The sequence below is a fragment of the Gadus chalcogrammus genome, chromosome 16, assembly GCF_026213295.1.
Source record: "Gadus chalcogrammus isolate NIFS_2021 chromosome 16, NIFS_Gcha_1.0, whole genome shotgun sequence".
NCBI lineage: Eukaryota > Metazoa > Chordata > Actinopteri > Gadiformes > Gadidae > Gadus > Gadus chalcogrammus.
The window spans coordinates 27665443-27680748 of NC_079427.1; the positions used below are offsets into that span (position 1 = coordinate 27665443).

The 15306-nt window shown below is 49.1% G+C and overlaps 1 protein-coding gene across 1 annotated transcript in view; it reads left to right on the forward strand.

Moving 5' to 3' along the window:
* Positions 1-14776, forward strand: part of ttn.1 (titin, tandem duplicate 1) — a 253662-nt gene extending 238886 nt beyond the window's left edge. Inside the window, exons 203-219 of the mRNA XM_056612257.1 lie at positions 79-378; positions 493-798; positions 899-1201; positions 1478-1759; positions 1866-2459; positions 2683-2970; positions 3070-3369; positions 3577-3879; positions 3995-4297; positions 4572-5156; positions 5277-5579; positions 5743-6042; positions 6147-6722; positions 6861-7166; positions 7635-8225; positions 8332-13277; positions 13542-14776. Of these exons, the coding sequence (XP_056468232.1) occupies positions 79-378; positions 493-798; positions 899-1201; positions 1478-1759; positions 1866-2459; positions 2683-2970; positions 3070-3369; positions 3577-3879; positions 3995-4297; positions 4572-5156; positions 5277-5579; positions 5743-6042; positions 6147-6722; positions 6861-7166; positions 7635-8225; positions 8332-13259 (10568 nt within the window). The 3' untranslated portion in view covers positions 13260-13277; positions 13542-14776. The remainder of the gene's footprint in view (positions 1-78; positions 379-492; positions 799-898; positions 1202-1477; positions 1760-1865; positions 2460-2682; positions 2971-3069; positions 3370-3576; positions 3880-3994; positions 4298-4571; positions 5157-5276; positions 5580-5742; positions 6043-6146; positions 6723-6860; positions 7167-7634; positions 8226-8331; positions 13278-13541) is intronic.
* The last annotated feature ends 530 nt before the right edge of the window (positions 14777-15306 follow it).

Consider the following 15306-nt stretch of genomic DNA (forward strand, 5'->3'; position numbering starts at 1 on the left):
AATTACTCACAGTTCATGTCCTCTCTCTTGTAGATCCTCCCGGTGTCTGCAGCATGTAACATGTCCTCTCTCTTGTAGATACTCCTGGTGTCTGCAAAGGCAGCATTAGGATCAGCAGGATCACAGAAGAGTCATGCACTTTGAGCTGGAACCCTCCTCTGGAGGATGGTGGCGACGATGTGTCTCACTACATCGTGGAGCGCCGCGACACCAACCGCCTCAACTGGGTGGTGATGGATGATGAGTGCAAGGAGCTGAAGTGCAACATCACCAGACTGTTCAAGAACACAGAGTACTTGTTCAGAGTCCGAGGAGTCAACAAGTATGGCTCTGGAGTCCTCCTGCAGTCTGAACCCATGATAGCTAGGAACACATTCAGTAAGTCACTTTGAAACCTTACCTCATACAATGGGTTTTGGCCACACTTTTAAAAAAAATGTATAGAGCCAGAGCTCCGGCTAACTTCTGCTGACAAACCACCCTCTTCCCTAGCTGTGCCATCTCCTCCGGGAGCCCCAGAAATCCTGGCGTCCGGAAAGGACTTTGCCACCATCGAGTGGCTGAAGCCAGAGAGTGACGGGGGCAGCCCGATCCTCCACTTCCTGGTGGAGAGGCGTGAGAAGAAGAGTGCCCGTTGGGTCAAAGTGAACCGGGATGGGACCCTGGTAGACAGCATGCTGAAGGTGTCGGACCTCACCGAGGGAAACATCTACCAGTTCAGAGTTACTGCAATTAACAAGGCGGGAGAGGGTGAAGCAAGTGAGGTGTCGCTATATGTGATCTGCAGAGTGCCCACATGTAAGTCTCTGCAGAAAAAACACCTCATACACTTTTGGAGATACATATGTTCTACGTGTCGTATGAATAATATTAACTATGAACTCCCATCACCCTTAAGGCACTCCTGCTCCTCCTTCTATTCCACGTATCGTGGACACACATGCCGATAGCATCAGCCTGGCCTGGTCGCGGCCGGTGGACGACGGAGGAGCCGACGTGATTGGCTACATCCTGGAGATGCAGGAGTCAGGAGCCGAGGAATGGACAAAGACCCATGAGAAGACCCTAAGGACCAGCGAGCATGTGGTACCAGCTCTGTCCTCAGGCAAGAAGTACTGCTTCAAAGTAGCCGGTATCAACATCAACGGCACCGGAGACTTCAGTGAAGCCTGCATAGAGACGGAGCCGGTTGAGAGGATAGGTAGGTCGCCTCTCCAACAACACCAGGGTTATAGATAATACCATGATCACTTGTGGATATTATTATAACAGTGATACCAGGATCCATTGTGGATATCATATTATATATATATATCAAGATCACTATAGTATTACATTATTATTAGTTATTGCATAATTTTTTTCATTTATATCAGCTTCACTTTAGTTATTGCATTCACAATAGCTATAGCCTAAAGTTATTGTTGAATAATGCTTTAAGAAGATGAAACTAAGAGGTGTTCTCCCTGTGCTGCAGAAACTCCTGACTTTGAGATGCATGACGACCTGAGGAAGACCATCTGCCTGCGTGCCGGCGGTTCCCTGCGCATGCCTGTCACGGTGACTGGCCGCCCCACTCCCGCCCTCACTTGGAGCAAGGCTGGCGTGGACCTGCATAACCGTGGCTTCATCGATGTCACCAGCACCTCCACCACGCTCATCATCGACAAGGTGCATCGCTACGACGCTGGCAAATACACCCTGGTAGCAGAGAACTCTGCCGGAAAACAGGAGGTCCATATCCTCGTGAAGATCTACGGTAAGATGGTGTCAGACTCATCTGGGAATCTATAAAAAGACAGATTACACTTGACTTTCTCTGAATAGAGTCAAGAGGAATCGTGACGATTGTATTTGTTTTTCAGACACACCTGGGCCAACTGGACCAATCAAGATCAAGGAACTGAAAAAGGAGTCTGCTACCATTTCGTGGGAGGCTTCCACAGTGGACGGCGGCGCACCAGTCAACAACTACATCATCGAGAGACGGGAAGCCTCCATGAGGGCCTACAAGACCGTCACCTCCAAGTGCAGCAAGACTTCTTACAAGATCGACGGTCTGATGGAGGGCATGCTGTACTACTTCAGGGTGCTGCCTGAGAACATCTACGGCATTGGTGAGGCCTGTGAAACACCGGACGTGATATTGGTGTGTGAAGTACCTGAGCCTCCTCAGAAGCTGGAGATGATCGATGTCACCAAGACCTCGGTGACTCTGGGCTGGGAGAAGCCAGAGCATGACGGGGGCAGCAGGCTGACCGCCTACACCATCGAAGCCTGCAAGTTCGGTACTGACAAATGGATGAAGGTGGCTACCATGAAGACCACCGACTTTGAGCACACCATCGAGAAGCTGAACGAGAACGAGCAATACCTGTTCAGAATCCTGGCCATCAACAGCAGAGGAGCCAGCGAGCCCAAGGAGATGATCACCGCTGTCACGGTTCAGGAACAAAGAGGTGAGAACATCCTCACTAGTTCTAATTATATCATATGTAGTAATGAATACATGAGGTAAGATACTAACATGTTCTGAATATATCATATGTAATAAACAGTACACAAGGTAATTACATCATGTGTAATATAGAGGTAAGATCCTCACATGTTTAGAAACAGGCAGTAGTAGAAATATACAACAAACAATTCCTGACTCCATTATTATCTGTGTTCTTTCTCCAGTGGTGCCCATCGTGGATCTGTCCAGCATTCCTCAGAAGGTGGTGAACGTCCTGGCTGGGAAGGCTCTGGACCTGGACCTGCCCATCGTGGGCAGACCTCCCCCAGTCTGCTCCTGGTACTTTGCTGGTACCAAGATGAAGGGGTCGGAGCGCGTCAAGGTGAAGAGCACCGGGAAGTTCTCCAAGCTCACCGTTTCCGACACCAACATCGACGACTCCGGCGACTACACCCTGGAGGTCAAGAACATCACCGGGGTCACGACCGAGGTCATCAAGGTCGTCGTGCTCTGTAAGAACAACTTTGAATCTCCTTCGGTTTGGATTGAATTCCATGGACCTCATCGACGATAGAAACTGAAATGTAACATGTTTCTTTTTGTTTCTCCAGCCAAACCGGACGAGCCCAAAGGCCCAATCAGGTTTGATGAGGTGGACGCCACCTCAGTGACCTGTAGCTGGGATCCCCCAGAGAGGGACGGAGGCTCCCCGGTCAGTGGCTACATGGTGGAGCAGCGGGACGCCCACCGCCCCGGCTGGGTGCCCGTCTGTGACTCTGTCAGTAGACCCACCTTCAAATTTGACAAGCTGATCGAGGGCAATGAGTATGTGTTCCGCGCGGCAGCGGTGAACCGTTATGGCATGGGAGAGTTCCTGCAGTCTGACGTCGTCATGTGCAAGAGCCTGAACAGTAAGGAGGATCCACATAATACCCTAATAACCACAGCACTGACAGTTTGATCTGTTGGTTCAATCACATTTCAGAATAACTTTTAGCATTTAGCATCATTAGCGTTCAGCACCACAAGCTGATCATATCAGCATTGCCAATATCGTTATTATGAATGAAATTAAATAGGGAATATAGATATTGATGAGACTGCTTCCTGATCTCCAGATGTGCCCGGACCTCCTGGTCGTCCGACCGTCTTTGACGTGTCTCGTGATGGCATGACGGTGGCATGGAACCCACCAGAGGAGGACGGAGGTCTGGAGGTCTCTGGCTACATCATTGAGCGCAAAGAGGTCAGGGCAGAACGATGGGTGCGTGCCAACAAGAACCTGGTCACCATGCAGAGGTACAGATCCACCGGGCTGATCGAGGGGCTGGAGTACGAACACAGAATCACCGCCATCAACGCCCGAGGGTTGAGCAAGCCCAGCCTGCTGTCCAAGCCCGCCGTTGCCACAGACCCCATCGGTGAGAGGGCACTAACCCCTGACTCCCCTGTTTGGAGAGCACATCCTATCTTCTTTGTATGAAGTGATATATATATATATATATAACAAATGGTTCCCTCTGTTTTACCCCCAAGACCCTCCTGGGTGCCCTCAGAACCCCAGGATCACAGATACCACCAAGACATCGGTGTCCCTGGCCTGGAGCGCTCCTGACGACGAGGGAGACGCCAGGGTGGACGGATACCTCATTGAGATGCAGAAAGTGGGAACTCAGGCTTGGACCAAGTGCAACACCACACCGTCCCTGATCTGTGAATACACCCTGACTCAGATGCCCCAAGGGGAGGAGTTTAAATTCCGCGTCATGGCGTGCAACGCTGGCGGCTCTGGAGAACCGGCCGAGGTCCCTGGAACCATCATAGTGACGGAGATGCTCGGTAAGATCACGCTCCTTAACTCAACATAATCATTTCCTACATTGTTAAAATAATATTACTAAATTCATTGAATGGAACTTCAAACTCCAAAGTTAACATGTATAAGTATACTTACATAATATGATCAATCTGATCATATTCATTTAAGTAGTCCCATTTACCCCGTGATGCCCAGTTGGGCACAACATTGGGCATTACAACAATTGAGTTGTACAGCTTTAACCTTAAACAACAATATTCTGGATGTTCTGACTAACCCTTTTCGGTCCCACAGAATCTCCGGATTATGACCTTGAACTCAAGTACAAGGACGTGTATGTGGTAAGGCAAGGAGGTGTGGTGAGGCTGTCTCTGCCCGTCAAGGGTAAACCCCATCCCACCTGCAACTGGTCCAAGGTTGGCAGCAGCATCTCAGAGAGTGCCATGATCGCCAGCACCGAGGACGCCAGCGAACTGGTGATCAAGGGAGCGCAGAGGAGCGACTCTGGAGTCTACGACCTCCTGCTAGAAAACAAGGTCGGTAAGAAGAAGGCTACGATCAAAGTCAAGGTCATCGGACGACCAAGCGCACCAGAGGGACCCCTGAGCTTCGATGAGGTCCAGGCCAACTCCGTTAAGGTGTCTTGGAAGGCTCCCAGTGACGACGGTGGTTCAGAGGTCCTGGGCTACATTGTGGAGAGACGAGAGGCCACGAGGAATGCCTGGTACACTGTGGACTCCCGAGTCACCGACACGCATCTGGCTGTGAAGTGCCTGAGAGAAGGAACAGAGTACCACTTCAAGGTCACTGCTGAGAACTCTTTCGGTGTCAGCGCTTCACTCAAATCTTCAGAACCCCTCGTTCCAAAGACCCCTGTGTGTGAGTACTGGCTTATCTTCACTGTACACGTTTCAGCATTGTTGATGACATACTTAAGCAATGACCTGAGTACGGAAGTATCGTTAATGTTATTAATATGAGGTGCATTGCTGTCTCCAGGTGTTCCCGAACCCTCCAGCATTCCACCAGAGATCATGGATGTGACAAAGAGCTCTGTGGCTCTGGCCTGGACCAAGCCCAAGGACGACGGTGGCTCCCCTGTCACCGGCTACTTCCTGGAGTACCAGGTTGTGTCGGCTGAGACATGGTCTCGCCACCAGACGAAGATCACCTCCACCATGTTCACTCTGCCAGGACTAACGCCCGACGCAGAGTACCTGTTCCGCGTCGTTGCCGTTAACGACATTGGTGAGGGCGAGGCTGGAAGTGTTTCTGAAGCCGTCACCTGCAAAGATCCATTCGGTAAGCCAACAAATTATCTACATAAACAGCAGTAAAGCTTCAGTAATCCTCAGGTCGTGGAGTTCCACTGTCAGATTTAATATTAACATTTAATCAGCGATGTTTTTCACAAAGAATAGGAAATAGATTTGGTCTGAAAGCGAATTGGTGATCTGTTTTCCAGACAAGCCGAGCCAGCCTGGGGAGATTGACACGGTGAATGTAGCGAAGAACTTCATCGCTATTCGCTGGAAGGCTCCTGCGTGCGACGGAGGAAAGGTGGTGCTGGGATACTGGGTGGAGCACAGGAAGTCTACCGAAAGCAGCTGGAAGAAGTGCAACAAACTGAGGCTGAAGGACCCAGAATTCACCGTGCCCGGCCTGGCCGAGGCCACAGAGTATGAGTTCAGAGTGTTTGCTGAGAACGAGACGGGCATCAGCAGACCTCGCAGGACGGCCACATGCATCAAAACTAAACTCAGTGGTCAGTCAAGCTTCCATAAGCACATATATGCATATTGTTTACTTGCTATGCTCGCAGAATACCTATGACTTATTAATTAATAATGGTTTGCTGTGTGTTTTCAGTGGAAACCAAACCAAGCCTGAGGAAGGAGATGGATGAGGTGACTGCGAAGCTGGGCCAGCCGGCAGTTATGAAGTGCCAGATCATTGGCCGCCCCGTGCCCGACATCAAATGGTACCACGCCGGCAAAGAGTTGGTGGAGTCTCGCAAGAACGAGATGAGCTCTGATGGTCGCAACCACACACTGTCCATCATGACCGACCAGCAGGAAGACGAGGGAGAGTACACCTGCAAGGCCATCAACGACGCTGGGGACGCAGAGACCACCGGAGCGCTGGTCATAGAGGCGGCTCCCAGCTTCCATCCCGACTACCCCCTGAAGAACACCTACTACGCCGGGCTGGGCACCACCCTGCGCATCCACGTGGTGTACATCGGACGGCCCGAGCCCAAAATCATGTGGCTCCACGGTGCCAAGACCCTGGAGAACACGGACGACATCAGCATCGAGACCACCGAGCACTACACACACCTGGTCATAAAAAACGTCCAGCGCAGGGTCAACGGAGGCAAATACAGAATCCGCCTGCACAACCACTTTGGACGCGCCGACACTGCATTCAATGTGGAAATCTATGGTATGTCAATCTAAATATATCGCAAACAACAAGATATATGTTATATTTATAAATAGAATGTACTGGACGAGGGGCTGGAGGGGCTGGTCGTACTGGTATCGAAGTTGTATTTACTGGCGTTTGTTCCTGTAATTGCAGACAAGCCTGACATCCCAGAGGGACCCATCGTCCTGGAGGCTCTGCTGAAGAACTCTGTGGTCATCAGCTGGAAGGCTCCCCAGGATTCTGGCGGCTCCATTATCACCAACTACATCGTGGAGAAGCGCGAGGACAACGAGGAGTCCACCTGGGAGCTGGTGTCCTCCTCCATCAACGGCCTGTCCTGCCGGGTTCCCAACCTGGTCGACAGTGAAGGATACTTCTTCCGTGTGTTTGCTCAGAATCGCTATGGCAACAGTGAGCCACTGGAGCTGGCTGCACCTATCCTCATCAAAAGTCAACTGGGTGAGCAACACATTATATATGATTATTATATTTTACACATGATGTATTTAATAATAATAATAATAATAATACATTTAATTTAGAGGCGCCTTTCAAGACACCCAAGGTCACCTTACAGAGCATATAGTCATCATACATTTTTTTAAAAAAACAAGACATTGTGGAAAAAATAAATAAATAAATAAACATAAGCAATAAGAAATAAATAAAACAAAAACAAGATAAAAACAAAACAAAAAAAAAACAATCAAAACAGTGATAAGTTAGACGATTTTTATTATATATAACCTCATCAGTCCACTGAGGGTAAATAACTACTGAATAATAACTTCAAATAACACAGTTGTATATTATATTATTTATGATATATTACTAGTATTTTTTATTTTGAGACATCTATCTAAAAGTCTTTGCTTGCTAACCATGAAGATTAAGAAGCTCATGAATATCCCTTAAACCCTTCTACAGCCAAACCATCCCCGCCACTGTCGCCTGTGGTCTCTGGAATCACCAGAGACTCGTGTGTCCTCTCATGGAAGCCTCCTAGCAGCGATGGAGGATCCAAGATCAAGAGCTACTGCCTGGAAAAGAAGGATAAGAAGGGTGACTGGACACTGGTGACCACAGACGAGATCAAACAGACCGTGTTCTCTGTCAAGCACCTCACTGAGGGCACTGAGTACGTCTTCCGTGTGAAGTGTGAGAACTTGGGTGGACAGAGCGACTACAGCGAGGAGACCGCTCCAATGGTTCCCGCCACAGCCGTGGACGTCCGGGCACCCGCCTTCAAGGAGGAGCTGAGGAACCTGAGCGTCAAACACAAGAGTAATGCCACGCTGGTCTGCAAGATCACTGGTCAGCCCAAACCTGTGATTAAATGGTTCAGACGAGGGAAGGAGATCCACTCTGACGGAAAGAAGATCAAGATACAGGAGTTCAAGGGGGGCTACCACCAGCTGGTAATCTCTGAAGCTGATGAGGAAGACTCCACCGTCTACCAGATCAGAGCCACCAACCAGGGAGGGTCCATCTGTGCTACAGTGTCCCTGGATGTAGAGGGTAAGCTACAAGGGACTACTCTCACATTGCATCACATATTAAAACATACACAATTTTATGCTTGTACACTATCCTGTGATTAACTTATTTATCATCTTATTTGTAGTTCCTGCCAAAATCCATTTGCCAAAGAACCTTAAGGATAAAGAAGCCATTCCTGCCCTGCGTGGAGAGATGGTTAACATCAAGATTCCTTTCGGAGGGAAGCCAGACCCTGTTATTACCTGGCAGAAAGGACAGGACCTGATTGACAGCAACGGATACTACCAGGTCATTGTCACAAGGTCATTCACCTCCCTGGTCTTCCCAAATGGAGTGGAGAAGAAGGATGCTGGTTTTTACATTGTCTGTGCCAAGAATCGCTTTGGCATTGATCAGCAGACAGTTGAGCTGGATGTGGCTGATGTCCCTGATCCTCCTCGTGACATCAAAGCCACTGATGTCTCTCGGGACTCTGTGTCCCTCAACTGGGTGGCCCCAGCGAACGATGGCGGCAGCAAGGTCATCAGCTACATCATTGAGAAGTGTCCCACCACGGCTGAGAGGTGGGAACGTGTGGCCCAGGCTCGGGACACCCACTACACCGTCACCGACCTCTTCGGAGGAACAGGCTACCAGTTCAGGACCATCGCCATCAATAAGTTTGGACAAAGCACTCCTTCCGACACCACCGGCTCAGTCATGACCAAGGAGGACAAATCCAGAGTTCTCCTGTATGACAGGGAGGTTGATGAATCAGGCCGCATGCCTAGGGGCAAAGCTCCCCATTCCGGGGCCAGCAATTTGCACAACAAGTTTGCGATAGCTGAGGAGCTCGGCAGAGGTCAGTTTGGTATCGTCCACCGCTGTGTCGAAAAGAGCTCTGAGAGGACCTACATGGCAAAGTTCGTAAAAGTGAGGGGTGCAGATCAGGCCATTGTTAAGAAAGAAATTGCAACTCTGAATTTGGCCAAACACATTAACTTCCTCATTCTCCACGAGTCCTTCGACAGTCCTGAAGAGCTGGTGCTGATCTTCGACTTCATCTCTGGTGTGGACATCTTTGAGCGCCTCAATATGGCAGACTTTGAGCTTAATGAGCGTGAGATTGTCAACTATATCAGACAGGTCTGCTCAGCTCTGGAGTTCCTGCATGATGAATGCTATGGGTGCTTTGACATCAAGCCTGAGAACATTGTGTACACAACAAGAACCAGCTCTAATGTGAAGATCATTGAGTTGGGCCAGTGCAGACACCTGACTCCTGGAGACATTACCAAGATTCAGTATACCACATATGAGTACGCAGCCCCCGAGATTCACCAATGCGACATGGTGAGCTCTGTGACGGACATGTGGTCTGTTGGTGTCCTGGCCTATGTCCTCCTCAGTGGCTTGAATCCATTCACTGCTGAAACCACCCAGCAGATGGTCGACAACATCTCCAATGCAGCCTACAGCTACGATGATGAATCCTTTAAGCAGGTCAGCATTGAGTCTTTAGATTTCACCGACCGCCTGATGACCAAGGACCGCAAGCACCGTATGCGAGCTGTGGAGGCCCTGGAGCATCCCTGGTTGAAGAGACCAGAGGAGGAGCTGAGCACCAGGCTGATGCAGACCAGCAGGCATAAGAGATACTACCAGGCCATGGTGAGGAAAGAGTGGAACACGGTGGTCTCTGCTGCTCGCGTGGCCAGTGGCGGCTCCATCCGATCCCAGAGAGGAGTCTTTGTTGCCAAGGTGAAAATCGCTCCATTCGAGCATGGCCCTGTAGCAGGGCAGATCAGCCATTCTGTTGTCAACGAAGGAGACAACGTCAAGTTCACGTGCAACATTGAAAACTATGACAGCACCACTGAGGTGACCTGGTACTGTGGTGTCAGGCAGCTTGAGGCTGGGGAGAAGTTTGAGATCGACTATGAGGATGGCCTTGCTGTTATCGCCATTAACAAGGTCACAAGGTCTGATGACGGTACTTACAGATGCAAGATAGTTAACGAGTATGGAGAGGACAGTGCCTATGCTGAGCTCTTCATCAATGGTGTCAGATCTTACCGTGACTTCTTCACCACCCGTGTAGTGAAGAGGGTGAAGAGGAGAGTTGACACTGCCAGGATGCTGCAGAAGCCCCCAGAGTTCACCCTGCCTCTGGTCAATCGCACCGCCTACATCGGAGAGGACCTGCGCTTCGGTGTAACCATCACCGTGCACCCTGAGCCTCGCGTTATCTGGCATAAATCTGGACAGAAGCTTAACCCTGGAAGTGATGATAAGAAATACACCTTCATCAATGACAAGGGTCTTTACCAGCTCATCATTCACAAACTGGATATGGATGACGATGCAGAGTACAGTGTTGTGGCTCGTAACACGTATGGGGATGACAGCTGCAAGGCTCGTGTAACTGTTATTCCTCGACCCAAGCAAGCAGACCTCACCCTGCGGCCCATGTTCAAGCGCCTGCTTGCTAATGTAGACTGCAGGGAGGGCCAGAATGCACGCTTTGAGATCCGAGTTTCTGGCCGGCCTGAGCTTATGTGGGAGAAGGACGGCACACCACTAGCTTTTGGCCCGTCTATTGAGGTTGTCCATGAGGGCCTGGATTACTTCATCCTGCACGTAAAAGACACTCTCCCTGAAGACTCTGGTGTGTACAGAGTCACTGCAACCAATTCCGCTGGATCTGCTAGCTGTCAAGCCACCCTAAAGGTGGAACATGTCACTCATGTAAAGAAGGAGTTTGAGATGAGTGAGAAGGACAAGAAGAAGTTGGCTGTGAAGGTGGCCTTGGATAAGAAGGTGAGGCTGTCTCAGATTCTATCTGGCACTGAAGTGATGCCTCTGCCACCTGTGGCCATGCAGGCAGTCAGAGAAGCTGCTATCATGTTCAAACCTGCCGTGACAACAAAGAAGGGTGATAAGACAGAGGCTGAGATACAAAAGGAGAAAGCGGAAAAGAAAAAGAGGGTAAATGAGAAGAGGATGCGCATGCCATACGATGTGCCGGCCCCTCGCGTCATCAACCCAGCTGCCCTGGAAGAGGATGTAGAGATCAAACACTTCAAGCCTTTCTCCGACATGAAGTGGTACAAGAAGCTGCGTGATCAGTACGAGTTCCCTGAGCCCATGGACAAGATCTCGCAGAAGAGGCTGAAGCCGATCCGTCTCTCCAGGTGGGATCAGTTCTACGAAGTGCCGTTGCCAAGGATTAAAGACCAGTACAAGCCTAAGTGGCGCATCCCGTCCGTCAGCCAGGACGACCTGGAGACGGTGAGGCCTGCCAGGCACCGCACTCCATCCCCTGAGATGGAGGCGTACAACAGGATCAGGAGAAGATCTCTGGGAGACTTCTCTGATGAGGAGCTTCTGCTGCCAGTAAATGAGTATCTGTCAATGAAGAGAACTGAGGAGGAAAGGCTTCTTCTCGAGGATGAACTTGACTGCTCTTGCCTTATCCCCAGCTTCCCCCCGATAGAGTTTGAGCTGTCATCCTTGCGCCCCTCCTCTCCTAGAAGAGTCTACACCGATGACGAAGACAAGGAAGAGGTAAAGAGGTATGACTCTTATCGCATCCCATCTAAATATGAAGCAGGCCCAAGCTATGTGGACCTGCGCCAGAGACACGACACAGCAACTTTCAGACCTCCCAGACAAAAGCAACGGGTCCATGAGGAGAAGGAGGACCAGGAACTGCTGCGGCCACACAAAACCAACCAGAGAATCACTTCCTACAAAAGCCAGCTCAAGCACATGGAATTTGAGGATAAGACACGAGTCTCCAGAAAAGAGACAACTGTTACCACCTCCAAAGTTTCTGAAGCAGTGGAATCGGAGTACATCTCCTCAGTAGCCTCTGCATTTATAACTAAACCAATCAAGAAGCTTCCTCCACCTGAGCCTGAGAGGAGATCCCATTCCCCTGATAGGGCTTCCAAATCAGATGTTACCTTTCCTAAAGTCGACTTCCTGTCGCGGTACGAGGAGAGGAAGCAGGCTCTAAGGTCAGAGAGGAGGTCAGTGGAACGTAAGGTAGATGTGGTGAGTCAGACCCCTTTCAGTCTGGACCACTCCCCACGTGTCACCATCAGGATGCGCTCACACCGCATCCCCTACGGCTCTAACACCAAGTTTACCCTCAACATCCAAGCAAAACCTGCGGCTGAAATCATGTGGTTCCATGATGGACACCTGATTCACCAGAGTAAGAAATACCACATGAGCAACAACAGTGGTATGCTGACTCTCCAGATCATTGAGTGTCTTACAGAGGATGCTGGTACCTACCGTGTTGTATGCAAGAATGCCAAAGGAGAGACATCAGACTACGCCACACTGGATGTATCCGGAACAGAATACGATGCCTTCTCTTCATTCCGCAAGGAGGAGGAGCCACCATCCGTTCATCTCCCCAAGATGACCACGACGGAGGTGTACCATGTCTCCTCTTCAAAGACCACCGTTCAGGAAACTGCCCAGGAAACTATACATGAAACTGTCCAGGAAACCATCACAGTTGTTGAGAAGAAAAGGGAGGAGCCTAGACTTCCAGCCAAGATTTTGAAGAAACCAAAATCTGTCATTGTGGAAGAGGGAGACGTTGCCGTCTTTGAGTGTGATGTTGAAGGTGATCCAACACCTTCTATAACCTGGCTTCGTGAAGGGGTTGCTATAGCATCTTCTGCCCAACACCACATTGCCTCTACTCAGCAAAGCTCTACCTTTGAGATTTCTTCTGTTCAAATGTCTGATGAAGGCAGCTACACTCTGCTGGTAGAGAATCCTGCAGGGAAACAGGAAGCCTCTTTCACCTTGACCATCCGCAAGGTTGTATCTAAGGAGAAAGTAATAGCTTCGCCTAGGGTTGTTTCACCAGAGGCCAAATCTCCACTAGCAAAGTCCCCTGAGCCAATCAAGTCACCCCAAAGACTCAAGTCCCCTGAACCGATCAAGTCCCCCACACAAGTCAAGTCCCCGCAAAGCGCCAAATCCCCTACTCCCTCTGAATACATTAAAGTCAGCTGTGAGATGACAGGACAGCCCACACCCCAGTAGCTGCACAACAACAAGACGGTTAGTACGCTCCTTATTACCCTCTTCATATATTATTCGTTGGCTGAATTTACATAACCTGATTGGCAAATTACCATTATTTACATTTGTTCATTTAAGTAATTTTTGTAATTGATGTCATCTTGAAGCCAGGTTAACGGTAAAAATTGTTTGATCACCTGACTGGTATTGTCCTCTAAATTGTGGTTTCAGTTGCAGCTTCTTATTTAGATTACGTCTATTCCCTACCGTAGCATTAAACTGATGTTCAACCTCCATGTGCAGGTGTCTCTGGTCTCAACCAGGAGACTTACATGGAACAGAGAAACACATGTGGAGAGCTGCGACCTGCACACCTCCCTGAAGATCTGTGCTCTGAAGGAGACGGAGGCCGAAGCCCACACCCTCAGGCTCTCCAACGAGTTTGGCTTCGACTCTGCAGCTGTTAACGTCCACATCTGGTCCATGTAACACCTTAACACTGTCTCCCTCCCCTCCTTCACAGCCTTTTTATTTATTGAATAAGCACAAATATTCTTACTTGATAAAGAACTGAATTTCTGTTCTTGTAAATATGAACTATTTTTATACCAAACTTGACATTAATTTATGCCAAACTAGACAAAAGTCTAAAGTTGTTATAAACTGTGCCATATTGGATAATTATGACTTAGGATTTTTTAACCACTTTTCTGGGACGTGTACATAATGTATATAGCCGAATATAACGGTTATGAAAAATGAATGAATTGTTATTTATGACAATATTAACTGAAACAAAAGCAACAAAATCTTTTCAAAGGGGAAAGTTTCAAATGAAACGAATACCCATGGAAACAAAGAAACTAAAACACTGTGCCTCAACAATAAGTTGAAGTCTTAAGATTGCCTCAACAGGTAGTGAGGCTCCCTGTTGACGTTATGAACAAGATTCAGAGACAAAACTCTAAATATGCACATGCCTCTGCGTGTGATATTACAGTATCTATGAACTGTAACATGAGCATAAGACCCTGAGTGCTGTTTGCATATTACCCTCATGTAAGCAGCATGAACTGGTCTTGTGCTCATACTGACCGTGTCATACCACCATTTGAATGACATGCCCAGAGTGTGAGCGGCCTGCACTTTGGACGTTAGATCATTTTATTGTGCGTTTCTGGCAAAGGAGGACTGGGTTTTGGCCGAAAGGAAGATAAAAACAAACCCAGCACTTGTGTGCAGAAGCAGCGCTCTCTCTAGGAGGATTGCTCAGTAACGTGTGTGTGTGTGTGTGTGTGTGTGTGTGTGTGTGTGTGTGTTTCTAGCTTTTAGCCTTTCACCTGTCGCTAGTCAGGGTTTTCTTTAATGCAAATGTACCACAGCGATGACACCTGCTGTGTAAACAAAAGCAAATGTAATAGTGTGGAGCCCTGCACTTCGATTTAATTATCATGTTGATGTAGAATTGTGATTATATAAGTCCTCCTTGAGTTGTATGCATAACTGATTTATTAAAGCATGATTTCAGCACTATCAAACGACTCTGTCTGTTTACCCTTGGTTGTTTAGCAGGACAAAATCACCCCACACCTCACCTGGAATATTTTTTTGGGGGTCTTTCAGTCTTTTTTGGAGGGGGGGGGGGGGGTTTGAAACCCTGAAGGGGCCTAGTATACACATTTGGATTTTCCCACGTGTTCCGTAGCAACTTGCTGCACTCAGGGCTGAAGCACCACATTCTGGGCCCTGTATACAAGAGGTGCTGATGACCCCCCCCCTCTCCGAATTCCCCCTACCAGCCCCCTGCACAGAATTGTTGACGGGGGGGACAATTGTTGACCGGGGGAGGTGGAGAATTGTTGCCTTGGGCCCCCCCACAGCTGTGTACCTTATACCCGCAGTCTGGCTGCCCTGGCTGCACTCACGGAATAGCATTCTTCTTCAATTACCCTTTCTTTGGGTTCTTTGGGGTTAGCAGCTCTTTTAAGCCCAGTTCAGACCAAAGATTTGCCTCTCAACGACTTGCAACTAGCAACTCCTTGTGACTCCTTGCGACGAGACGGGCTGC